Source organism: Venturia canescens, chromosome 5 (genome assembly GCF_019457755.1).
Source record: "Venturia canescens isolate UGA chromosome 5, ASM1945775v1, whole genome shotgun sequence".
Lineage (NCBI taxonomy): Eukaryota > Metazoa > Arthropoda > Insecta > Hymenoptera > Ichneumonidae > Venturia > Venturia canescens.
In genome coordinates, this window is record NC_057425.1 from 1,799,295 (window position 1) to 1,824,428 (window position 25,134).

The window sequence follows — 25,134 nt, forward strand, 5'->3', positions numbered from 1 at the left end:
AGTCTTCAACACACTTTTCGATGCGTATGTGTATCGACTCGACTAAACTTGTACGAAGATGAAGTACCGTCGTTCGTGCCACTTCTCGCACACTTTAACGCCTCCTTTTATCTGTCTCTTGTTCATTCATCTCTCTCTCAACTGCGGCTAACTCACAACCGAACGGTTAACCACCCAAGAAAACCCGATAAGAATGCTCCGCGTGGGCGTACCATTTACGAGAAAATAAATGAGAATTAGACGAATTGACCTCGGGCAGATTCGAGCTGGGAGTGAGCCGACGTCCAGCTCCACTTTTGCCGAGGATCATCTCGACATCGATCGTCGCTGAATCGAGCTCGATGCGACTTCGAAAAGGCTCGCACTCGAGACCTTTTTTTCAGGTTCCGCGGTCGCAACGTTTCCAAAATCCCTAAATCAGCTCGAGTTCACATCGGACGTAGAAATAAAAATGGAAAGGGTTTAGAAAAGTGAGGAAGAAGACTCGAAATTTTTTGTGGCTTTTTTGCGGCGAACGAGCCTCGCTGCGATAGAAAATTCAGGCTTTTACGATGCTTTGAGAAACTTGGGCATATTCGAATGTTATGTAAATTACACTAACTTGTGAGAGGGAGAGAGAAACGAAGGATGCACGCAGACATCGAAAGTAGGGTGCGGCGAAATTTCTGAATCAAGTTCCCGAGCGCAATTAAGGAGTTTCAGTACAGAAGTCAAAATATTAAGAAATTGATGAAATTTGGTGATAATGTTCTTCAACATCAAGTGCGAAAACTCAAATTTTTTCAAAATTTTCTTCTACTTAGTTATCGAGTAATTACGCATTAAAACAGATTTCTCATGCCCGGAATGTATACCTATATACATGGAAACGCTATGCTTATACACGTAAACTTTAGTGATCAATTACTCGATAACTTGTAGAAGAAAAATCTTAAAAAATTTGTGTCGTCAAATTTGGCACTAAAGAATATGTTCACCAAATTTTATAAAATTCTGAACTTTTTGAATTTTTTAATTTTTTTTAGCATGGATTAGCATGGCAACATTGTATCGCCTGTACCGAAACTCCTTAATGCAGAAAACTCTGTCGAGCGCGCAGGAACGATCGACGTCGTTGACTCACGTGTACGTGACCCTGAGCCTGTTGCTGCAATTTCCAGTCCGATTTCGTTGGACGAAAATTTTGAAAGCGAGCGACCAATTCGGACAGTTTTTCGAAGTGAATGTAAATTAATAGACTGAACGACTGGAGCCGATCTGAGGATCGATTTTTCCAAGAGTCGATTTTTCAGATCAGATTTTTCAGTTGTAAGATCGATTTTTTAAATACTGTTCTATAAATTGATGATTGGGGAAAAAATGTATGAAATACGATCCACATCCAGAGCGTCTTTTCGTGAATTTCGTTTTCTCGCGTCACATGAGAAGAAGAAGAAGAAGAAGAAGTTTTTCAATATCTTTACTTTTTTTAAAATCATTTAAAATATTTATTATTTTTCATTGAAATTCACAGAATCGATTCTCGGTGGTTCGATTTCTGGGTACTCGATTCATTATGAAATTGATGTGTTTTACCTCAATTCGATTCGATGAATCGATCTTTTTTAGCATCGATCCCTACCGGATAATCGACTCGATAAAGATTCTTAATAATCGAATCTTAATGAAAAAATTCGTGAACGATGATCGTTGGGACGAGAAAATGATTATTCAGTTGAATAAAACCGAATGTTTTGGTCGAAAAGATTGGACGTTTTCATGATTTTTGCAGGGTGTCCTCGAGCCAAGAGAAAGTACAAAAAGCGAATCTTTCATTGCAGATGGAGACGGAGGTGCGGTCGTTGAAGCAGGAGCTGACGCGAACCCGCGAGGCGTTGAAACTGGCGACGAAGCGTTGTCGAGATTTGGTACGCGAGTTGGATTCGCGCACGGCCGGCCACGAGTCGGAGCGGTGTCTTCGGGACCAGCAGCTCTCCCGGATCCTGCGCGCGCTCCTCGTGCTCGAGTCTCGTTTGAAGCAGGAGCAAAAGTCCATCAGGCAGCTGCTGTGCGAGAAGGACAACGTGATAAGGAATCAGCAGTTGGAAATCGCGAGGTTGAGAAGGTACACGAAAAATTATATAAAGAGTAAGAGAGAGCAGAATCGGAGCGCGCCGCAGCAGCGAGAGAACGATGAATTGTCGAGTTTGTCGTCATCGAATCTGGAGGAAGTTTCGCGCCCCGGGAAGCCCCTGGCGAGCGGCCGTGACCCGCGAGTGCCCGATGACGAGGCCGCAATCGACGAGATGAGCAACGAGCTGGGGAGCGACATCGAGCGGCTGAAGCACGAGATAATCGACAAGCTTCGCCGGAAAGATCTCGAGGAAAGCGAAGCGGAAACGCCGACGCTCGAGAGTCCGGACGCCCGGCCAGGGCACCGCCAGATCCCTGCGTGCTGCGTCAGAAAAACCAACAGTTTTGCCGGGAGCGACGTTTCCAAGGAGAGCTGCGCTTCCAGCAGCGAGAACACCGACGCCGGTTCGATTCTCACGACAACCACGGACGAGAGTTCGCCCTCGTTGCTCAGCACCGAGGGCTTCTGCGAGGGCGAGAGCACCGACTGTTCCCCGGGCTCGACCCTCAGCAAACCGACCTCCAAGTCGTTCCCCAACTCCCGAAAAACCGATGATAACGACTCGCGAGTCCTGGGACCGAGCAAAACGATCGACACGGTCGCTGACGACGCCGGTGAAAACGACCGAGAAACCGACCCCGCCGGGAGACGATACGGCGTCCTCAGGGCCGAACCTCTCGAAATTTTATTCCAAGACGAACACACCAAAGCCACGATCACGAGAGCCGAGAGCAAGGACGACGGCATGGACTGCAACTTCGCCTCGGACGATGAAAACCTCGAAGACATCCACGAACCCATTTACGTCAATGCGTGCAATGAAAACAACGCGAAAAACCTGAGGGACTCCCAGAGGAAAATCCTCTCTGGCGGCTCGGAGGAAAACTACGAGGATTACCATTTCGACAATAATAATGGGTCAGATTTTCACATTTTTACAAACAATAAACCCCCACGGCGAAAGCTCGATGCAAAATAACATTTTTTTATTTCAAAGAGTCAACTGGACTCGAAACAAATCGAGATTCTCGCAAATCACTTTTTCTCGCAATTCATTCTCGCAATGAATTTTTCAAGCTTTTTTTTTATCAACCGGTTGACTGCCAAGTTTTATTCGATTTTCGTCAAAGTTTCAGATTCTTCAATAGCAAGCTTTTGTGTCATAGTACAGAAAAATTCCAAGTTTTTTAGGATACCAAACTCTTTTATCGAAATCAGACAATATTTATTGTCCTCAAAGGGGTGAAAAATAATGATTTAGGGCGAAAGCTTCAAATTTTTCTCTTCCAAGTTTTATGATATGTGACATGAGAATACTGAACGTTTTTTAGGACACTAGATTTCTTTATCGAAATAAAACGAAGTTCGATATCCTCAAAGGGGTGCGAAATGAAAATATTTTCATAAAATCTCCAATTTTTGTATGGCGCTGGACTCATTTTTCGAACAAATCGTAAATTATCGTAAAGGGATAAAAAAAATGAGGATTTTAAAAACGACAAAGTTTAAAATTTCACCCTGAAATTTCAAATTGGCTAAACGAGTTGTTTTCTCAATGGGAAATTTTTATGCAATGTTTCATAAAAACTCTTAGCTTTTTGGGACATCGGATGCTTTTATTCAATGAAAAAAAAATCAAATCAAAAAACTTTGTCAATTGCCGATCAACTTGGAAAAAAATTGGTAGAGACGAGAAAATCTGCAGTTTTTCCCTCAACCCGTATTTTTCACTCCTTTGGGGATAGTGAATTTTGTTTTATTTTGATTCGTCTCATTATTGAGCCCTTGGCAGGCAACGAGTTTATTCCATTTCGATGAAAGAGTCTGGTGGCATAAAAAGTATACATTTTAAAATAAAACTGATTGAAAAATCTAACAATTTCACCCTGAAGCCTCGATTTTTAAGTCTTTTAAGGAGTTTCGGTACAGGCGATACAATGTTGCCATGCTAAACCATGCTAAAAACATAAAAAATTTCAAAAAGTTTAGAATTTTATAAAATTTGGTGAACATATTCTTTAGTGCCAAATTTGACAATACAAATTTTTTAAGATTTTTCTTCTACACAGTTATCGAGTAATTGATCACTAAAGTTTACGTGTATAAGCATAGCGTTTATACATTCCGGGCATAAGAAATCTGCTTTAATGCGTAATTACTCGATAACTAAGTAGAAGAAAATTTTGAAAAAATTTGTGTTTTCGCACTTGATGTTGAAGAACATTATCACCAAATTTGATCAATTTCTTAATATTTTGACTTTTGTACCGAAACTCCTTAAGAGTAGCGAGTTGAAAATTGAGTTGAGAAATGAAAAAGCAAAAGCCTCGTGCTTGTGAAATAGAGTGAAAGAACGAGTGAAAAAATCGACGTATCAGGAGGACTTTGCGAATGAGATAAAGAATCTATTGCTCTTCTTCGCAGGCCGTCGAAATTGGACAAGGAAGAAGGAGAGGAAGGGGTGGAAGAGACGAGTGGGAATTGGTACAGCGATCCGGACGAGGACAGAATAAGCGACGATGTGTTTCGTCACAGTACTTATCGTCCGAAGGGTAATCACAATTCCGTGTTGGAATGCGTTAATCAAATATTGCTGCGAGACATGGAGGAGGAGGAGAGCGTATTGACGGCGCCTCGGAGGTTCAAGCACCGGGGAAGAATAGTGCGTTTTCAGCCGGCTCGTTTGTCGGACATCGAGTCGGTGGGTTCGGAAATGGAGCGGAGGAACTCGGAGGACTGTCCGAACGAGCGGGAGGCCGGGGGCGAGGGGGAATCGGGGAATTTCGAGGGCACGGGATCGGAGGACGAGTTTGGAATGAGGTTGGAGGAGGGGCGCGATTCGAGGTCGGAGGGGAAGCGGATCGAGGCGGTGAAGGAAGAGTCCGAAGCGGCGATACCGATCGTCGTGATAGAGCCGAAAAGCACCGAGGCGATCGAGACCCCCGTCCGGGTGGCGAGCGCCTGCCTGGAAATGGGGAACCCGCGAGGCCGCTCGATCAACGGCTCGGCCAGTCCGACCCTCAGGATGGAGCGAATCGAGGAGAAAACCTGTCTCCAAATGTCCTCGAAGGGCCTGACGATCGCGAAGAACTTGGACTACGAGGACATCGAATCGCTGCCCGAGGTAATGTCGCCGAGGCCGAAAACCCCGCCGGCGTTGCCCCCGAAGCCGACGCAGTTCCGGAGCACCCTCGTCCTCAAAAAAATCCCGAGCCCTTCCTTCCTCATCGACGAAACCCGCCGGAAGAACCCGCAGCGGAAGATCGACGCGGAAACGCGCCGAGGGATCTCCGGCTGCCTCCCGAGCCCCGCGAAGACCCCGAGCAACGGGCAAACCTCCCGGAGCCTCGTCTTCGAGGAGAAATATTCGGTCCCGAGAAACCAGGAGAGCTCGAACGACTCTCACGAGAAAACTCGCTTCGCCTCGAGCAGATCCGCCTTCCAGACCATCAACGAGTCCCCCAGGAGCTCCGACCTGGACAACTTGACCCCCCGGGTCACCAGCATGGTCCGCCACTTCGAAGAATTCAAAATCGGCGGCGACGACGAGAGAAAAATCTCCCGAGAACACCGCGAGAGGTCCAGAGACCGAAGCAGACACAACGACTACGAGCAGTTCGACATCCGACAAAACTTCGAAGAGTTCAACCTCGACGAGTGCGACCTTTCCGACGACCCCGACCGGCCCGAAGCCGACGGGTCCGAGAGACTCTCCAACCTCGGCATCTGCCAGATCGCCAACGACCGTTCCAACGCCGACAACAACAACGTCATCTACACGAGCACCTGCTTGCCCAACACGAGCAACAACGCCAACAACGGAATCTACGACAACTTCCTCGAGGCGACCGGACTCAGCAACAAATCGATTCTCACTCCCTCGCGCCTCCTGAGCAACCACAAGAGCATGCTCAAACCGAAGGACGTCAAGTACAAAAACAAGATCAAGGCCAACGCTGGCTTGGAGAAAAATCCAACTGGAACCACCCACTTCACTCAGGTCAGACACTGGACCGGACCCTTTGTCTGACAATTGGTCTCCTCGGTGCTTCGCACCAGCGAAGATCGTACGAAAACCAACAGCCCGGAACCTCCGCCGCGATTCAATCTCGGACTCATTAACGGCTCGCCACGAAAAGTCAACCGAGTCGATTGCGCGATGCAGCAGCACAAAAAGTAGAATTTTTCAGTCGAACGAATCGTTGGTTGGAGCGATTAAACCTCCGGACGAAGTTCCATTCGATTGACTCGGCTCCGAGAATCATTTGTGAATTTGTTAAAACTCCAATTTTTGTAAATAGAGGACCGATTCATCGCTAGTGGTTTTTTTTTTTTTTTTTTTTTCATTTGTTCATCGAATTTAACCTTTCATGCCCAACTCCAAAGATCCTGCAATTCGTTCACTCGTTTATCATTTTTCCTCAATCTCGAGGGCGCGGACTCGATTTATGGAAAGCCTCGAAACAATCGAATTTCCGTTGATTTTACAATTTACCTTTCCAACAAACTTTTCGCCAACTTCCACGAATCTCGAATCGCAATCGACAGAAAAAAGTATAAAAAATACGTCAACTCGCTGTATATTAAAGAAATAAATTTTGACAATTTTCTAAATCAGGCAGAAAAGCTATCGCTCCGCTCGAGACTCCCTGGCAGCGACTCGTCCTATACACAAACGTACTTGTCTCAGATTTCAATAGCAAACGCACTCGTTAACGGAAAGAAGAATGAATGAAAGCAATATTGATACTCGTGTTTTTATTTGAATTAGTCCGTCGTCCGTTCGAGCTTGATGAACCGTAATGACGAATACAGTAATAATAATGTTATTAATAATTAAATATCCTCATGATTATATACATACAAGTATATCTTATAACGAATGCGAACGTATGATACAGTCATATGTATTTATCATTATAAAGACCTATGATCTATAAAAATACAACGCAACTCTATAAAAATACAATACTAATCACTGGTATCAAAATCTAAACGATGGAAGAGGATGGCGTTACGCACGTACTCGTGGAAGTGTTTGTATCGATTGTTGGCATTCAGCAAAAAATGAAATTTTTCAGCATGACTGAGGGACGTATGGCTCAATTATTTTCGGTTCGTCCTATGCCTCAATGATTTCTTTCGAATACGTTTTAACGACGGTTGACGAAAAAGTTTTTTCTGCTCGCTCACAAATGGATCGATTCACACGCAACATGAAGACGCAAGTATAAATCACTCGTTCAGGCACTCTATTACACTTGGCTAGTCGGCTATCTTCTTATCGATACAAATATCGTATGGACCAATAGCTCTTTTCCAATTTTTATGCTTCTTCGTACAATTCATTTTGGCACGACGGTCGTTCCGTTTGGCAAGTTTTTCTCCGTTCAGGTCTCACGCTCCGCTCGGAAATCGTAGTGATACTGCGAAATGAAATAATTCTTGTTGAAAAGTTCGACATCGAGGACTCGAAAAATGTAGTAAAAATGGGAGGAAGATCGCTTTCAATGAATTCGGTACATCGAGCGAATTCGATTTTCGAGACGACAAATTTACAGTGAAGTTTATCCGGACTCTCGTTCACACTACTCGATCGAAAAATCCTCGTAATTGTTACCTCTTTGTCAAGCTCCTTCTGCGTTCGTGCTTTGATCACAGGAAGTACGTTCTGCACATAAAAGAAAAACAAAGATATCAACGATCGATGCGAAAGTTTGAGATGAAATTCATCTGCTCTGTTGCCAAACTAAATACTCATTTTCAAACATTTTCCAGTTGCAGCAACTGCTAGCGGAAAGAAATTTAACCAAAAATATTAAAAATTCAGCGAAAAAAAAGCGATTCGTCCAACGAGAACGTGAAAATTTTATTAATGGAAGCACAGTCGCAATTTCCTGACAAGGAAAAAAGCTCACCACCCAGGACTCGGTGTGGAAGCTCAACAGGGAATTGAGAACGAAGGGGACACCATCGAGATCGGATGAGCCGGGTAAAGTTCCGTAAATCGGTACGGAACCAACAGCGGCTGCGGTGGGTGGTTGGGGCGCTGGCCTCGTCGGTTTGATCCTTGCGTTCGGGCTCAGAACTTCGTAATCTCGGTCCGACGAGTCGTCGATCGCTTCGGTTTTGCTTGCGATTTTTGGGTACAGGCCGTTTTGAGGCTTTGGTGAGAATTTTGGTTTTGGTGGCCTCTCCGGTGGAACTCTGTGCGGAACTCCGTTAGACGGATTTGGCGAGGAATTTTGTAACAAGCTGTTGGAATAAGAGAACAATTAACCATCAAAGACAAAGTGGGAACCGAACGTTCGTCCGATGAAAGGAAACCGAAGGCTCCAGTCGAAAAAATAAATCGAAACTCACTCGATGTTCTCGTACGGTTGCGAACTCGTGTCTCCATTCGTCACCTGGCTCGTTTTGTAGCAGACTATCACGCCGTTTATTTCTCTGAAATCGAAGCAAACGTTAATGTTGAATCTACACGAAATATTATGCGAAAAATCAGACCAATTTTGTTCGTTTGAAACGCCGAGATTCTCATTGAAATTTAAGTAATTAGAATCTGTCGGAATTGAGAAGTGCTAAGTGTTGCTTCAAATATTGAACTTTGTCCCGAAAGGCTAAGCCAAAATCCCAACGCTCGACAAGAGGCTGGATTTCAAGGCTTTGACGAATCCAGAAAACTCGCGCAAATGCTTCGATGACTGGAATAAACTTACCCAGCGTACGTGAAACCGGTGGGTGCTTTTTTTATGCGACTACATACAATAATATCGGTAACAGCTTTGGAGCAAGTTCCTCTGTTGCTCAGCTTGTAACAAACTTTTTTCTTCCTCCAGGCTCGTTGCTCTGAAAAAAATGATTAGATTTTTCAAATCGTTCATTATTCGCCAGGAAATTTGATCTGCGGCCGAGGCCATCGGTCGATCAGGCCTCGACTGATAATCGAGTTGGTTCGTTTACTTGAAAAGATAATAGTTTAAGAATCCGAGTGCTTCTAGGAAGCTCCAAACTCATTTTTCTCTCGTAATAAATATTTTTGAAACGTTCCCAACCTCAGCTGACAAGAGTACGATTATTTCGACGCCCACGAAATGTGAGTTTTTATCTTGAGCTCAAAAACGTATAGAACTTGCCAGAATAATCTCTTATCATGAATATTTATTGAGGATCGTGGAAATCGAGTATTCCAAGACTCATAAAAGTCCAAGTCCCCTCGAAAATAATGAAATTATGAAAAACTTTTTTGCTACTGTTTACTTTCCAGTGCTTTGTGTATTGAGATAAATTCTGCAAATTTGTTGTCTTAGAAAAATGAATTCAACGTGACGTTTCATTCGAGTGGCTTAAAATTTACGAAGATTGAATGAAATAGTTTAGACATACAATCAAATTCCCGTGAATCATCGTTCGAGTCGCGTTTGAGCAACGAATCGTGTCGTGCGAAAAATATAAAAAGCGAGACGAGCGGTCGGCATCTGAAACGAAATGGGAAAAACTCTTACCGGTATCCAACGTTTGATTAATCATTGTAAAACCATCCGGTGGGTTGTCCCGTTCGTTTATAACAATTATTTCCTGTACAACGTGATTCAACAGTCCTACGGTTTTTGAGATGCAGATGTATCGGCCTTTCTTCTTTATGAAGAGGCCGCTCTCTCGCCACAGGTCTGCATCGATGTCCTGATCGTACGTTTTGGAGACCTGAAAATCGTACAATTTCCATAAGCTTAATATAAAATTTCCGCCAAATAAAACAACTTAATGTACTAGCATGTGAAAATTATTTGCTACAACACATTCCTTTAGCCCACAAGAGAATCATGGCTCAATGCAGGCTAGCAGGCAAATATTTCTTTTCGTTCAAATTTAAAAATTTTAGATATAGTTTTTCTGGAGAAGATATTTGTTTACTCTGTGATGAAAAGGCTAATGAATCTGTAAGACATATTCTAAATGAATGTAAATTACATAAACCACAACGGGATAAATATTTAACCAATATTTACTTCGATTACCCTGCAGGTTTAGAGATACTTCCCACAGAGTTCATAAAAAATATATACGCCTTCATAACTTTAAGCTGTAAAAATCGAGCTTTTATACTTAGTCAGTAAGATAAATCATAAAATTATATCTGTAAAACGTAGCCTGTAAAACAGATAATTTGTAATAGATCTACGATCTTAAACAAATAAATATTATTATTAATTTCCGCCAAATAGCAATCGTTTGAAACCGTGACTTGAAAGCTGTCAAAAAAAATGCAAAGTTGTGATAAAAATCGACTGATTGTTTGCAAACGTTCCAAATAATTATCAGGGGGAATACGTACGACGCTGAAATCTGCAGGGCACTTGTCGATGTCCTCGACGACGTTGATGGAAGTGATGGGCCTGTCGTCCGGCAGAGGTGACGGCAGCCCGGACACCCATTTCTTCGAACTGATTTTCAGAAGAGCCATTTTTCGTCCCTGGAACAAAAGGTTTTTCATGACTTTTCCACCGCCTTGAGAAGCACTCGGATTTATCAGAGACGCGGATCATTTCATGCTCGCGATCCTTGAAGCAAGATAACAAAACGCAGAATCGATTTTTCGTCGAAAAGAATCGCTCATTCATCTAAAAATAAAAACGTGTCAAAAACCATATTTTACCCCAGAACTTCGCTAAATTTTACTTTTCTTCATTTTCTTCATTCGATCTTGCACGTTTGCTCAGAATTTAAAAACATCTTGAGAACCCTCTCGAGAAAACAATTGAAAAGCAATGAAAAAAAATCTACTCGAGTCATCTCTTCCAGTCGAAGGTGTCTCAACTTTTTGTTGCGGAAAAAATAATAAAAAACTCATTTTCTTGCAGAATCCGTTGGCTGAAGCGAAACTTCGTCAATGGGGGAGAAAAAAAAAAGAAGAAAAAAAACAACGCGAAACGTTCCTTTATTTGAGTCGCCAGAGCAACGGTTTATCCGTTTCTTATGGCCGAACTTGTAATCACTGTCTGCAATAAAAGAGTCTTTGTCAACCACTCGTTTCATTTCGCCAAGGTTACCATTAGAAGGCTCGGGCACTAATCGTTACCTCGTTGATTGTGTCACTTGATTAAAGAGCTACGCGACTGGCAGTTTAATCAACTGTATCACTGATAAAATTTCGTAATGGCAAGAAAACATCGAAAAATGATTGGACACGGTGAAACTTTGATGGTGTTTGAAAAAAAATGAAATCCAAAAAAAAATGCCTGAAAAAAGTGTCAAGTTTGTTCGTAACATCTTCATAATTCGAAATACTCTTTGGTACTATGAAAAAACTCCCCTTTGTGTATTCAAACGACGCTCATTTCAATGCTATTTATCATTTATTCTCCCGTAAATGGAACGACGAAGAAGAATGGGGGGGGGGGGGGGGGGAAGAATTTTCTCGGTATTGTCGACGCCGGAAAGCATTTTTTTTCTCGTCTCATCGTGCAATATTATTGCGTTATTGTACACAAGGTCGAGTGCGCGAAATTTGGGTTCAACATTCGAAAATGGTCGAATAATTGAAAGGATAGAAAAAAAAATTGTCTTGGATTTTTTCTAAACAGGAGAACGGAAAATTCGAAAGTGCGTCGACGGGGGGAAAAGGAGGGAAAAACTGTCCACTCGTTTATGAAATCTCAACACCGCGAAGCACTTTTAAACAAACACGAAAAGAGGATTTCCGTTGCGTTCCAACGGCGCAAACTTGAACAAGCTTTTTCTCGCGTATTTCGTGCGCCGCGTACCACGTGTTATTATAATACAAGCAAACACAGCCCGCAAGTACGCGGGAGACAAGGAGGATCATTGAACCTTACCAACGACGATGACTCGTCGGCCGACCATTTCTTGGGGAAACAACCGCCAAGCATTTTCGTCGCTTCAACGTGGGCGAATTTAACGGACGACACGGGCAGGCGAAATCGAGCAAAAAACTACGAGAGTCGGTAATCTAAAAGTCGTTGATAAAGAAAGTTTCGAGAGTGCTCGAAAAGCGGGGAGAAAACAAAAAAAAAAAACGAATTTTAATCCACGAATTTTTCCAGCACGATTAAAAGACGAAAATTCTTTCGATTTTCTCCGAGAAAAACTTTATCACGAGCCGTTTTCACGAGGAATTTTTCGATAAAACGATTCCACACTCCTCGCGGACTTATCGTAGCATGAAAACACAGTTATCGAACGATTTTTTCTCGTTCCATGTCAACGTGACACACGAAAGGCTCTCAGATGTCCTAGATGCCGATTCTCAATCAATAAACACTTGCAGGAAAATGTAGGCTGATGAACACCACGAACGAGATAGCAGGAAGGAGAAAAAAAAATAAAATCACGATGCACGGAACAAGAGACACTCGGGGATAAAACGAACGGTCGACTCCCGTGGCTTGACATGACTTTCGCTCGAAACCACGACGATTCGGGTTTCTATATTTGAAGTCTAAAAATAAATTGGGTTTATAGGAGAAGCGTTGCGGTCGTTCGGTATCTTTTGATCTCTGTCGGAAGTGTCCGCGTGCATAACTAACAAATGGCCGAGATTCTATCGAGTCGAAAGATAGAGTACGAAAAAATGTTCCTCTGAGATCGAAGTTCGATGATGAACGGAAATTAGAACGTCGCTGTCAACCTACAGAAAAATTCGATGCTTGCGAAAACAAAATTTCGAGCACGCATTTTTGTCGTACGTGAGCTCACGTCGTCGCTTTCCGTTTCATTGTATTTCGATCACACGAGCCTTGCCCCCACCTCACTTCCGTCCTCTTTCACAACATTGACACAAAAATAGTGCTCGTGCAATCCCGTCGAAAATTCATTCAGCTGAGGCTAGCGAATAGTTTGATGGAAATCAGTTTGAAAAATTCGAAGAAATTACGAGAGACGAGGAATGGAGAAAATGCTTGAAAAAGCATTCGTTTGCACATATTCGTTGGCACAATACACTTTCGTCCTGGAGAATAAGGGTGAATGAATGAAAACCACTTAAATCACATGAAGCTGAACTCACCTGTGTCCTCGTAAACGAAAGCGACTGGGCCAAAATAAGAATAATGAATTATGAGATATCACTTGAGCCCGAGAAGTCCGACATTTCTGTAGAGATGCAGAGAGAGCACTTTTTTCCTCTTCTGATCAGCCCCGGTCAATTAGCACTGAGAAGACAGTCCGATGAATACAGTTATACGAGAATCTTTCAAAGACCTCCGGCTCACTTTAAACGTACGAGCAATGCACACACAGAGAAAGAGAGAGGGAGAAAGACACACGCGCACAGACACAGAGGCGCGATCACGTATACACACAATAGCTAAAACCTACTGTGACCCTCGATGAACACCCGCTTTGTGCACTGTTCGAGCCAAGACAAGACGCCTGAACGCTTGATGCTGAATAAAAATAACAAAATGAAACAGACACTGTCATCAATCGGGGCTTTAGTCTCTTTTTATTTCAATCGATACATGGTTTTTATAAATTTCAGTTATCCCGAATTTTACGTTGAAAAGGACCCGAGATTCTGACTGCAGGGAGAACGAAAGAAAATAACGGATGATCTGACGGATTCCCCGGCAACGGACCAATAAGATATGAATGTATTCACGTGTGTATTTGCCTATAGATATTTCTATATACTGTCACTTTATCTTTCTCGTTTGCTTGACTCTTTCTAAACGCAGTGACATCACGCGTCAAACTGCTCACGAAAGTCGAACGACAACTGAATAACGAAGCTCACTATATACACAATAAATACTCGCCGTTAGCCGCGATACACTACTGACTAGGGTAGTTGCGAACTGTTCGATAAATTAACCTCGCCACAACCTATATATACGTTTGACTCGATACCCTCGGAGGAGGGGTCTCCCACTTTCATCGTTACAATCAAATATTTATCATTCTCCCGATCAAAGGCTCGTGTTTACATTCTAGAATTGAAGTAACTAAGGGCAACCGAGAATCTGAGCCAGTGGGTTTTTTCCAGGATTTATAAATAACTGCTCTAGTTTGAGGAAGCAATTGTTTTTAAGGTTAAGAAATGTCGCCGGATTCGGACACCAGGGCGCACCTTTCCACAGCTGGAACTCGATTCGCAATTACAGACCCGGCCATAACATTTGAAAACTGGATTAATTGTTTGAAAAGTTCAGTGTTTTTTTTAGATATTTTCAAGTCGACGATGTACGATAATCATCGAGTTCCGTTATAGAAAATTGATTCAATACAGTTTTTCAGTCTAAATGTCGAACAAATACATTTTATTTCAATTACTTCGAATATGATATTGATTCCTTTGTTTCCGTATGAATAATTTAGTCTGAAAATGATTCCTTCGTAATGAATAATGCGTTACAGTTTAGAAAGTGAGGAAGCTGATTCAAACTCGTAATTACGATAAGCCAATGTGATAGGCGACCCTCGTCGTTGGGAAAAGATGTTGTTGACGCGAGATTATCGCTGTTGCACATGATTCATGGTCTGAGAAAGTTGAATACGCTAAAGATGACAGTCTTTTTTCCTCATATTGTGAACGATAAATATATTTTTATGTATTTGACATCATGGGCCAGCTGAAAATCTTATCGGCTATAAATCAAGTTTACTATCAATATTTAATACAAAATTGATATATTGACTATCAAGATTTATGAATCATCAGGTGAAAAATGAAACTCGCGTGATAAAAAATCGACCGCATCGACCGTTTTCTTGAATAGTTCTAAAGAAGTGGCGCCACCAACAAGGCATCGGGACGAAGGTGGCGTTGCAGCGAGTCTGATTTGAATTAAATGAAAAATCAACCTCTGTGAACTTGGCCGACTGATTTTGAATTTTTCTCGACCACAAATACATCGTAACAATTTCAAAAACCTCCTGGTAAAAGTTTCGAATGATCAAGAATCTGTCGAAAAACCGGATTTTCTACGATTTAATGATTTGCTAATGATATTAAATTCGATTGAGACGTAATTATGCAGACTAACCAGGTGGCGAATTACTATTCGTATTGCGCGCTACGAATTCGAACTTGTTCGCAAAGTTACCAATTACAGGTGACTACTTTTCCTATGTTGTATTTTATTGAGTTTATATATGTATATACAATATTTGATTTCCCTTTCTCTGCAGTCGGCTACGAAAATGTCGATGGAACTGCGCATGACAAAACTTGTTGTCACGTTCCTCACAAGCCCGGTGCGGTTTTTGCCGCGGTGTGTAAATATTCCGCATTTATTGTGAATTTAACGAATGTGTAATTGTTGGGTGAAATGAGAAGGCTCAATTCGATGGAGCCGTGCGGAGCAAAAAGGCTCGAAGCCGAATTAGAAGCTGCGCGAGAGGGTCTGCGAGATTTGGATCACGATATCAGAAAAATTCACGGCCGGGAACTTCCCAATGGCGGAAATAGGACTGCACCGCGTTCCCCTAGGTTTGTTTTCATTGAATTATCATTTTTTGAATATCATCCAAGCAAATGGTTGAAAAGTATTTCATGACGAAGCGAGCTTTCAAGAATACATTTGAGAATCGTTGGAGCACTTAACCTCAACGCGGATACGCCAATCTCTTCGCCGCCATTAAAATTGTCTAATTTCACAGTAATTACTCATAAATTCTCATTTTTCATAAATTTCAATTTTTCTAGTCTTAGACGGGGTCAAAAACGACCTCTTCCAGAGGATCGCAAAAGAAGCTTGGATTTTGGAAATAACGATCAGCCCGGTGGCAAGAGACGTGGACAACCACCTCCGGGTGAACCTAAAACAGTGTTCAGTCGACTCAGCGCTAGAGTTCCTTCCAATCCTGATGACAGTGCAGACGAAGATGATAGCGCCATTAAGGTAGTTATCTGATAATTCCCTTATTTCATTGCAAAAGTGCAAAATAATTATTGTTTCAAATCATTTTGAGAACATTAACTGCACAGAACTTTAATTGTCGCATGAAAATTACAATTCATCAAAAAATTTGGTATTTTCTTCAACTAACACTTGAACCTAATCAAATTCTATTTTTTTCCTCTAATCCCGAAGCCTGCTGTTCCGTCAAGAGTTATAGCAACGCCTAGAGAAGTACCATCTCGTCAGGAAGTGTTGAAACGAGAAAGAGTCGATGAACGAAGTAGACAGCGGAACAAAAGAATGTTTGGCGCTTTGCTTGGGACTTTACAAAAGTTCCGACAGGAAGAAACTAAGTTGAAAGCAAAAGTAAGTCGCATAGACTTATGTCCAGTAGAGTGGATTGTTTCAGTTGAGAAACAGAAATTTCTAAGTTTAAATCTTTCAATGATAACGAATCATTATTCAGGCAATTTCTTTAGAATCATAGAACAAGGAGTATACCTAGAATCTCTGTACTCAACCATGAGTTTGCACTTGGACAAATGGCGCTTTCAAGTTCACCAGCCATTTTCAGTTTTCCTAGTTCCGATACATTTTAGCTACGTAGTTATGGAAATACCGATAAAAGCTTATTCACTGTTCTTCAATTTACTCATTCATAAGGAGGACAAAAAAGCAGAAGTCGAGGCGAGAGTGGAGGAAGCAAAGAGGCGCGAAAAAGAAGAGCTGAGACGAGAAAGGCAGCAACTGTTTCTTTCCCGTAAACGGCAATTGGCAGAGGTTCGAGCTCTCGAAGCAAAACTCGCGAGAAGCAAGGAATTCCAAGAGTGGCGAGCTGCACAATTACCACTCGCATCTTTTATCAAAACTCGGGCGCACCCTTCGATATATTATTTACCGAAGCGTCAGCACCCCCGGACAGATGCTCTGCTTGAACAATGCGCCAAAGAACTCCACGGTGAGTGTATCTTGAAAAATCTTAATGGAACTGAACTTGAGAAATTTCGTACGAAGCTTCAAAACTGGCAAATTTTTCAATGTTTCCCAATACTTCAAGGAATTTGTTAAAGAATCAATAAAAATCGCTTAATTGAAAAAAAATTTGATAAATCGTCGGTAAAAGAAATTTCAATTTGAAAAACGTGGATGAACTGATAAAAAAAAATTGTGTCTATTTGTAAAATTGCAGAAGAAGTACAGCGACGAGAAACCGCGTTGACCGAAGAGCTTGAATTGATTGAATCACAGGCTGGTTACGGAAAGAATCAGCAGCAATACGACGGGATTGGAATGCCAATGCAAGCCAGCGAAATTTCGCAAGTAGCATCAACGGAGGCTGAAGAGAATCGGGATCCAAATCCCGAGCCGAACGTATGTAACGATCAGTTGTCAATGACGATAGATTCCAAGTTATCACCGAAAATAGTGAAGGAGGAAATGCCGTTACCGATCATTCAGATCGACGAGATAGTCGACTCGGAGTTAAATAATGACAAATTGATGGTTAAGCCGGAAAAGGAAGAAATGGAAGAAGAGGAGGAGGAGGAGGAAGATCAAGATCACGAGGACGAAAATAATCGCTAGCAGTTGGTCTTTCTTTCTCCTTCTCGTTGTATATAATATATAGCACCGTCGCATTTCGTTGAGTCCGCGAAAAGAGAGAAGAAATAAAGATTTTTTATGAAAATAATCGAAGCAGAAGATCAACTTATTCAGATGAAAGAATAAGGAAGAAAAGTGACTAATAAGAAACATCGAACATTTTCAATGTTTGTATAACTATCATAAAATCCTTCGACTTGTCCAATCATTTTAATTTTCATCGAACGCATTGATGCATCATTCATTTTTCACTCTCAAATCAAGCTCTGTCCATCTGCTAACGATATGCTCATCTCCATTTTGACCGACGTCTTTTTTCATTGCATTTCATTCGACAAGAAACCGCTGATCAATATATATATTGCAATAACTCATGAAATTATTATAAAAATAAAAGAACTTGAAGTTTCAAACAATTATTATGGTAATGACTATTGTATTTCTTAGTTTTATAGAGAATTATCAGTTCGAAAAGTACAAAAAAATGTGCTCAAACTCGGCACATTGAACCAGCATTATGCAAGGAAGAGAAATAAACTGTAAAATTATGCAACTTATTAAAAACGAACCCAAAATCTTTTGTTTTTACCGATTAGTCGAATATATTGCACGCACAATTGACAAAAGTAAATAAATTTTTGGTTATTGCTCAAACGAAAGACTTTTTTTGTTTAATTTTTATACACGCACTCAGCTTTCAGGGATTTTTTTGAGTACATCGAAAAAGGAAAAAATTTGCAAATTGCTTCCTCAAGATGGTCAAGATGCACGATGCTCAAAGCTTACTCTATGAGGTGCTATATTTTTCATTTTGGCTTCCTCATAGAGTAAGCTTTGAGCATCGTACATCTTGACCATCTTGGAGAAGCAATTTGCAAATTTCAATTTTCATCGTTTTTCTATTTACATTGAAATTAAATAATTCCAACAACTTTGCTGGAAAGTACAGAAGAAGTACAGACTTTTATACAATATTTTACAAAATTTCAAAAAATTGAAGCGTTAGATGATTTTTTGAAAAACTCATATTTTCGTAAAATTCAAAACGTCATAAAATTTAAACCGCTCAAACGATATTCCCCAAATTCAATACCAACCTTCCTGTTGTGACAGTCTATTTATAAAAAAAAAATTATTAATAAATCTCTAAATTTTCGAAAGTTAGCGAGCGTCGACACCATTTTTATGGAAATTTCAAAACGTCGTCAGATTCGTATTTTTTTTCAAATTCTGATAAAATTATCAGAGAATGAAAAGCCTGTATAGATTAACATCTGTGCGAAACGGTAGCCCTGTATCTCAAACCGTTTCCGAGTTATAAACGTTTGAATTTTGCAGTGCCATAACATACACACACACACACACACATCCGGACATTTTTTCTAGATATGATTTTTCGATGTTTTGGAACATTTTGAGCACATTGACATTGAAAACTGGAAAAAAAATGTTTCATCGTCACAAAGCTTCCTCTAAGAGGAAGCAAAAATCACAATTTTATCCAAGAATGTCCCATTTATCGAATCACGAAACGAGAAATTTGAGCTACATATTTTATGCGTTTTTACATAATGCAATAAATATAGTAAATTACCAACGAAATTTAGACCGTCGTAATTTGTTTTCGTTGGCTTGGATCATCAGCGAATGTGTCAAGAGCTTTATTATGGATCAAGGAGGATTTTTCGTTCGGGAGTGTTCGCAATATTTTTTCTCTGAGAACTTTGCACCATTAATCTTCGCGTCTTTGTCTACAAACGATTAACTTTTAAGGTTAATCACGCATTTTACCGTTTACGCGACATGAATTCCGCCAAACTTTCGATACTTTAAATCATTTGAAATTTCTCAAGTACTCAGTTGCATCAGAGCTGATTTCAACCTGGATTTTCGATCGTGATTGCGTGCAAGTATCAATGATTTAAAAATGTTTCGAGCGAATAATTTATTAGGGAAAAAAATCACTTTTTTCTGCGATGAAAGCGAGTTGATGGGGTTTTCCTGCTTGACGAAGCTGCACAGTAAAACAAAATGGAGGAAAATGGCAGCGGAACACTTTCAATTAAAGTTTCATAGGTCTCTCGAGACCCACTCTCTGCAACGACAGTCAATTTCATCCTTGGGCAGTCGAAGAAAAAAGTGTTAAGAGGTTATGGTTCGTATAAACATATTACGATATATTTTATGCACACTTAATTTTCCGCTAATATTCGTTATGCCGAAACCGACGAGTATTTGAATCAGGCTATTTGGCAGAGAGTGAACGCACAGCGCTTGGAGTGCACGCGTTATGTCCCCCCACTGGGAACAGTTTCAGGCTCTGGATCGTTTGCAGCATTTGCAACAGCAGAATGCGAATTGGACTTCAGTACTGTAGACATTTTCCTGTTCGAGGGTGAAAATTAGTGCTTTCCAAGCTTTTCCAAGCTCGGAATGTCGTCATAATCGTTCGAGATTATTTTCTACTTTCTCGTAGGTCAGTAGCTCAAAAAAACCTTGCCAATATCGCAAGAGCTTTGAAAGCGATTCTCCCGAATTTTCCGTCCTGTTCGCGAGTCCAGCAGATACAAGAATCGTTGAAAACTCAACGTGAATTCGTTTCGTATATTCAAAGTACGGAATGAAAAAAGCAGCTCGGAAATGTCGATTCACCGATTAAAATTCTCGAAAATTGGAACGACGATAATTTAAAAAATTCTTTCATCATTTACGAGGTCCGTCGACGGCAAAACTGACAATAGAAAATGGCCGTTCAGGGCTTTGAGAATAAAAATTTCCGCATGCGTGAACGAACATCCGAAATAAACGTGAAAGTTTCATTCGAAAGAAAAAAAAACCCCGTGATTCGAGTCGACGAAAAGAACGGGATGGATTCACGGTAGTAACCCGTATATTCTTGATTTTCGAACAATTTCACGTACCCCTTTTCGCACTGGATTATATATGAGATGCCGGAGCGCACACGTGTGTTCGAGTGTACTGACAAAGCTCGAGAATAACGAACCGGGTAACTTTGACGGCGTATTCCGACCCTGAACGTTAGTCGCGAGCCATTAAGCCGCCACGCCATGCCAGCAGCCATAAGAGCATCTTGGATCTTAGACGCTGTGTGTTTGGACCCCCTCCTTAACCTCAAAAGAGAGGATGTGTCTCGAGCGATCTCGAGCGAACGCACATATACGAATATCATATCTCACTATATACATTAACCCCCGGTATACAGCGAAAGATGAAAAAGGAAGACGAAGAACTTGGTTGGGAATCCACTTTCTCGCATCCACGAATTCACTTTTGTAAATTTACGATCCCCGGTACACCTACGAGTTCTTTTTGCTGTCAGAGCTGCATGTCGAGGCGTTTCGTACAATCACAGTTATTGGCGGCGAAATCAACGATTTTCTATTCCGCTGAATATTATATTTTTCCGCAAATCTCAATCGAACAAAAATATCGACGTGAAATTCAAGATTGAACTAAAATTCTTTGTTTCGATGATTTTTTTTATTTGAAAATTTGTCCGTTACACCGAGACGCGGGGCCAACTGTTTTTGTTCGAAGCTTATTTATCGCTTTGTTATTTAAAACTTGGCGTCAGGAAAAGGCTTGGATATGAGGAACGCTGTCCGCTGCTCTAAATCATGACGAAAATTCATATTTTTCATGAGGACTGTTTCCGATGTGCGACAATCGTGACAGCAGAACAGTTTTCTTAGTTTGTTTTCTTTGTCAGTTTATGAATAGAGGGAGCATAACTAGAGGCTGATTGTAAGTGAAAAGCTTCGTACAGATGACGCGAGTACGTTTGATATTTCATTTGTGACTCTTTACGAGTGCATTAGCCATACGCGTGTAAGCTTTTACGTATAAATAGCAATCTGGCAGCGTTATATTACGTGCTAAACGAAGCTTCGTGGCTCTTTTTCGTTTCTCTGTTCATTCCGCTTTCTCCGAGATGTTCAACGAATCGCGAGCTGCGACGAGCCCTTTTTCACACTCAGGGCCACCTTTTTGTCGATTTTATTCCCCGATAATGAACACACGTCACTAGACTCATTTTACCCTCGGAAATATCGAGGAAACAAAAGAGGTTAAGTTTCGATACGACCCGAACACTTGAGAAATTTTCGAAAATTATTATTCGTGCGAATACTCTCGTTGTCAGTTCGTAGAAAACTGACTTCCCTTACAACCTTTCATTTCCCTTTCCCTCTCTTTTTCTCTCCTACTTTCCGTCGTTTTTTCTCTATCACACTAACGTAAATTTAGAATGTTTGGGCTTGAAGCCAGATAATTCCCTGCTTCGCGGTGTGAAACGTCCTTTGCTCATTTCATCCTCAATATCCCATAAACCATTTCTCACTAGAGTAACTCGCACCTCGTATGCATAAACTGTTCTGTGTGTAAACTGCCTGCGTTTAAGACTATTATCTGAGAAATTGTATCTCACCGGGTGAGAAAGTCTATCGGGATCCGTGACAAAATACGCTTTGTAAAATGAGGTAGGACGGACGACGGTCCCGGGATGTTGGATTCCAACTACAAATGTAAGCTGTCATTTTTTTTTTGAGGTTATGATATTACGATTCCGCTGCGCAGCTCGTTGAACTCGTTCCGTTTCATCACTTTTGCTAATTCTACACACTCGACACATGAATCAGTTCGCAAAGATATTTTTATTGTTGAATTCGTAGTGGAAATCGATCTCATGTATGAAGATATGTTTTTCTGCATCTCGTATATTCACTGACAAAATATAAATAGAAGGAGCGAGGCAAAATGATTTTGTTGCAGAACGATAAACGCGCTTTATTACTTCGACAATGATTAACTTATTCTTTGAATAGCGAAAGCGTTTCTATTTCATTTTCTTAAAAAAGTAAACAGCTAAGAAAATTTCGAAGCGAGAGCAGCAGAGTCCGTGATTAATCACCTCGAAAGCCATCTGCACCGTTTTGTTTTCTTAGCCGCGCTATATATTGTACGACTCGCACACGAATTCAATCATTCCACTAAACATTCTACGAGCGATTACCTGCGCGTGGTGTGTGCAGCATGGAGAAACGATGCGACGAGCCAATTGTCGTCGGAGCGCGAAGTCGAAAGCACACGAGTCCAAGAATGTCTCTCGTGCAAAACATATCACGTTCAGCGATCTGGTTCATTACCGATTCAAGAGACAGCGAGAAATACTGCGTGAAGAAGGAGAGTGGAAGAGAGAGGGAAGCAGACAAAAATTGTTTTCTTTCAGCGCTTTCAGCTCACTAACAAGATTTCGAATATCAACGGATTTTTCTTTACGTTATTGTGGCAACGTTGTTTAAAACTGGAACAAAGACGTTCGAATAATGACGTGCAGCGACAGGATCCCAGATTTTTTGTCCATTAACTTTCCCCTTACATATCGATAATGGAAATCTTTTCGGCAGCAGACAGTTGGCTCTAAAACTTTTTTTTTATCAAAAAATTTTTTTTGTTGAAAATACTTTTCTGAGCGTCCGATACATGATAATTCTTAGAATTTGAATCTTACGATTCGAATACCGAAACTCAATTGTGTACGATCGGAATTTCGGATGTTTTTGGAATCACACGTCTAAAATTCGGCTCAGATAAGATCAATCGAACACGAATCATGACGGATGGTTTATTGGGATTATTAAAAATATACAATTTTTTTGACTTGGTAAAAAAAACGATGATAATTGAATGAAAAACATCGAGTTAATCGCGAGGGAAGGTATCAGGAGGAAATAACAGTTTGAATAAAGACATTAAATAAAATGGTTTACTAAATGAAACGTTGTTTTCGATAAGATTGCACCGGCTCAGGCGCCATATTGAAATCGAAACGGTTTTAAAGTATACAGTCGCGAAACGTGTCGTGATTGCGTTACGATTTGTTTGTTTTGTTTTTGGCATGTTTAAAGCGTTGAGCCATTTGGTTGGTGGATATTCCAAGACGAATGTGTAATCACAATTAATATTAATAGCTTGTTGGACTAGCAATTGATAGTGGTGGCGTTTTAAGCGCCAGTGAAACCGAATAAGTGGGCGTTAAAGTGAGTTCCGTAACAACGATTTGTGCGCATCCACAATGGAGCGTGAGATTCGTCCAACTCCGCCTTTCTAACGGACTAAAGTCACGCCCATCATTTCCCGCTCGAAATACGTCTGCATGTGTGAGTTCTCTCCGGACTCGGGTTTCGAGCTTGGCCGAGGTAGCGTTGTCGCGTCCGTGTAAATCGTACGAAAGCAAACTCTCTCGTGGTGGTGAGTGTTTTTCGACCCTTTCGGCCAATGAGAACGCGCTCACCACACCCATTCCACCAAATAAATCCTGTTGCAGTTGAGCGCACAGTGGGGCAACGACGGTCACCTCGTGATCCGTCCAATTTCATTTTTCACCACCTTTTTCCGAAGGGCTCGTGTTACACAAGTGGAGAAATTATCGAATGTATATTGTGCTGAATCAATAAATCGTTGGGAATTGTACAACATTTTTTGAATCTCGAAATTTCGACGATTCAACGGTTTTATTTGATGACTGAGATAAAAATGTCGGACCAGTTGTTTTGTTGTCTCGTCGCGTTCCTTTTGTCTCAATTCCACCGAACTGTGCAGCTTTTTCGTAACATCGTTGGTGCAGATAAAAGCGAGTTCGAAGTATTTAAAGTGAATATAGGAAACGTTTTTTTTTTCGAGATTCCCCAAAAATATGAAATTTGGAAAAAATTGTGATTGGGGAGTTGAGGTTTGTGAACATAAAACATCGGACTTTCAGCTATTTATTCCAACCTTCCCGACCTCATCACCGATTCTTCGAAAATATGATGTTAAATATCCCAGATGTCAAAGTATTCAAATAATTCATATTTTTTGACATTTACTTTACTATTTTTCGGTAGACAACTTTTTCAAGATTCAGTTAAAATCAGATCGCCCTTTTTCCGTATAATTTTCAACCCCGTGAGTTTTTTTCCACACGTTCCGAGCGCTTTGTCATCTCGGCCGAATCGATTTTTCGGAAAAGTATCAAAGAACCCAAGATTCCAAAATTTTCACTTTTTTCAAGCTTCTCAGTGAACGCGGTGTCGCCGAAAAAATTCTCCGTTCTAAACTTAAAAATGTAAATTTTAAGGGAAACCCCACTTCTTCGATCACCGTTTTAATCGCGTAATATCATCGATACGTCGAATACTCATGGGAGCGAGTGAAAAAGAAAGTTCGAAATTCCAAGCTGATTAGTCGCTTGAAATTTCGGGGAGGAAGCATCGTTTTCGCGATTCAAAGGAAAAACGACCATTGCGATTAATTAACACGAAAAATCGATCCGCGCTACTTTCTTACGATCTGCTGGAAACGGATTTGCCCGAAAAAAATGAAGCAAAATGGTTGTCAAATAATTCGTATTTTTTTTCAATGTTCACAAAAATAAATCTAGAATAAACGATTCGCTCATAACTTTCGTGCGACTTGCTGAAAACCGATCCCAATCCAACAGATTTTCGATCGCTGAAAGGATCGTTCGGAAAAGAATATTTGGTCGACGGCTCGAGT

General features: G+C 41.1%; 3 protein-coding genes across 8 annotated transcripts in view; 2 read left to right on the forward strand and 1 right to left on the reverse strand.

Moving 5' to 3' along the window:
• The window catches only part of LOC122410600 (uncharacterized), a 28,295-nt gene extending 21,096 nt beyond the window's left edge, over positions 1-7,199 (forward strand). For all 5 annotated transcript variants that reach the window (XM_043418857.1, XM_043418860.1, XM_043418859.1 and 2 more), the window contains exons 2-3: positions 1,821-3,031; positions 4,538-7,199. In XM_043418857.1, coding sequence (XP_043274792.1) covers positions 1,821-3,031; positions 4,538-6,143 — 2,817 coding nt within the window. In that variant the 3' untranslated portion in view covers positions 6,144-7,199. The remainder of the gene's footprint in view (positions 1-1,820; positions 3,032-4,537) is intronic.
• Positions 6,857-14,100, reverse strand: Mvb12 (multivesicular body subunit 12-like Mvb12). Of its 2 annotated transcripts, none has more exons than XM_043418863.1 (8): positions 13,140-14,100; positions 10,449-10,586; positions 9,619-9,817; positions 8,833-8,962; positions 8,477-8,560; positions 8,032-8,368; positions 7,734-7,784; positions 6,857-7,539 (listed from the first exon to the last, which is right to left on the reverse strand). In XM_043418863.1, exons 2-8 carry the CDS (start codon positions 10,575-10,577, stop codon positions 7,504-7,506), a joined length of 966 nt encoding a protein of 321 aa, XP_043274798.1. In that variant the 5' UTR covers positions 10,578-10,586; positions 13,140-14,100; the 3' UTR covers positions 6,857-7,503. The 2 variants fall into 2 exon arrangements, with proteins under 2 accessions (XP_043274798.1, XP_043274797.1); XM_043418862.1 differs by lacking the exon at positions 13,140-14,100 and adding an exon at positions 11,950-12,497.
• Positions 14,101-15,273: 1,173 nt separating this feature from the next.
• Positions 15,274-18,231, forward strand: Pnn (desmosome associated protein-like protein pinnin). The gene is made up of 5 exons (XM_043419601.1): positions 15,274-15,563; positions 15,780-15,975; positions 16,168-16,341; positions 16,639-16,933; positions 17,165-18,231. The coding sequence occupies exons 1-5, from the start codon at positions 15,403-15,405 to the stop codon at positions 17,557-17,559; spliced, it is 1,221 nt and encodes a 406-aa protein (XP_043275536.1). The 5' UTR covers positions 15,274-15,402; the 3' UTR covers positions 17,560-18,231.
• The last annotated feature ends 6,903 nt before the right edge of the window (positions 18,232-25,134 follow it).

What these genes read in the sequence shown, in the direction of transcription:
- Pnn (XM_043419601.1), top strand. Translation starts at nt 15,403, where the DNA reads ATGAGAAGGCTCAATTCGATGGAGCCGTGCGGAGCAAAAAGGCTCGAA. An exon ending in AAGATGATAGCGCCATTAAG is followed by an intron (nt 15,976 to 16,167) that starts GTAGTTATCTGA and finishes CTAATCCCGAAG; the next exon opens with CCTGCTGTTCCGTCAAGAGT. An exon ending in ATGCGCCAAAGAACTCCACG is followed by an intron (nt 16,934 to 17,164) that starts GTGAGTGTATCT and finishes GTAAAATTGCAG; the next exon opens with AAGAAGTACAGCGACGAGAA.
- Mvb12 (XM_043418862.1), bottom strand. Translation starts at nt 12,003, where the DNA reads ATGCTTGGCGGTTGTTTCCCCAAGAAATGGTCGGCCGACGAGTCATCG. An exon ending in TAATCAAACGTTGGATACCG is followed by an intron (nt 8,963 to 9,618) that starts GTAAGAGTTTTT and finishes CATTTTTTTCAG; the next exon opens with AGCAACGAGCCTGGAGGAAG. An exon ending in ACCGGTTTCACGTACGCTGG is followed by an intron (nt 8,561 to 8,832) that starts GTAAGTTTATTC and finishes CTTCGATTTCAG; the next exon opens with AGAAATAAACGGCGTGATAG.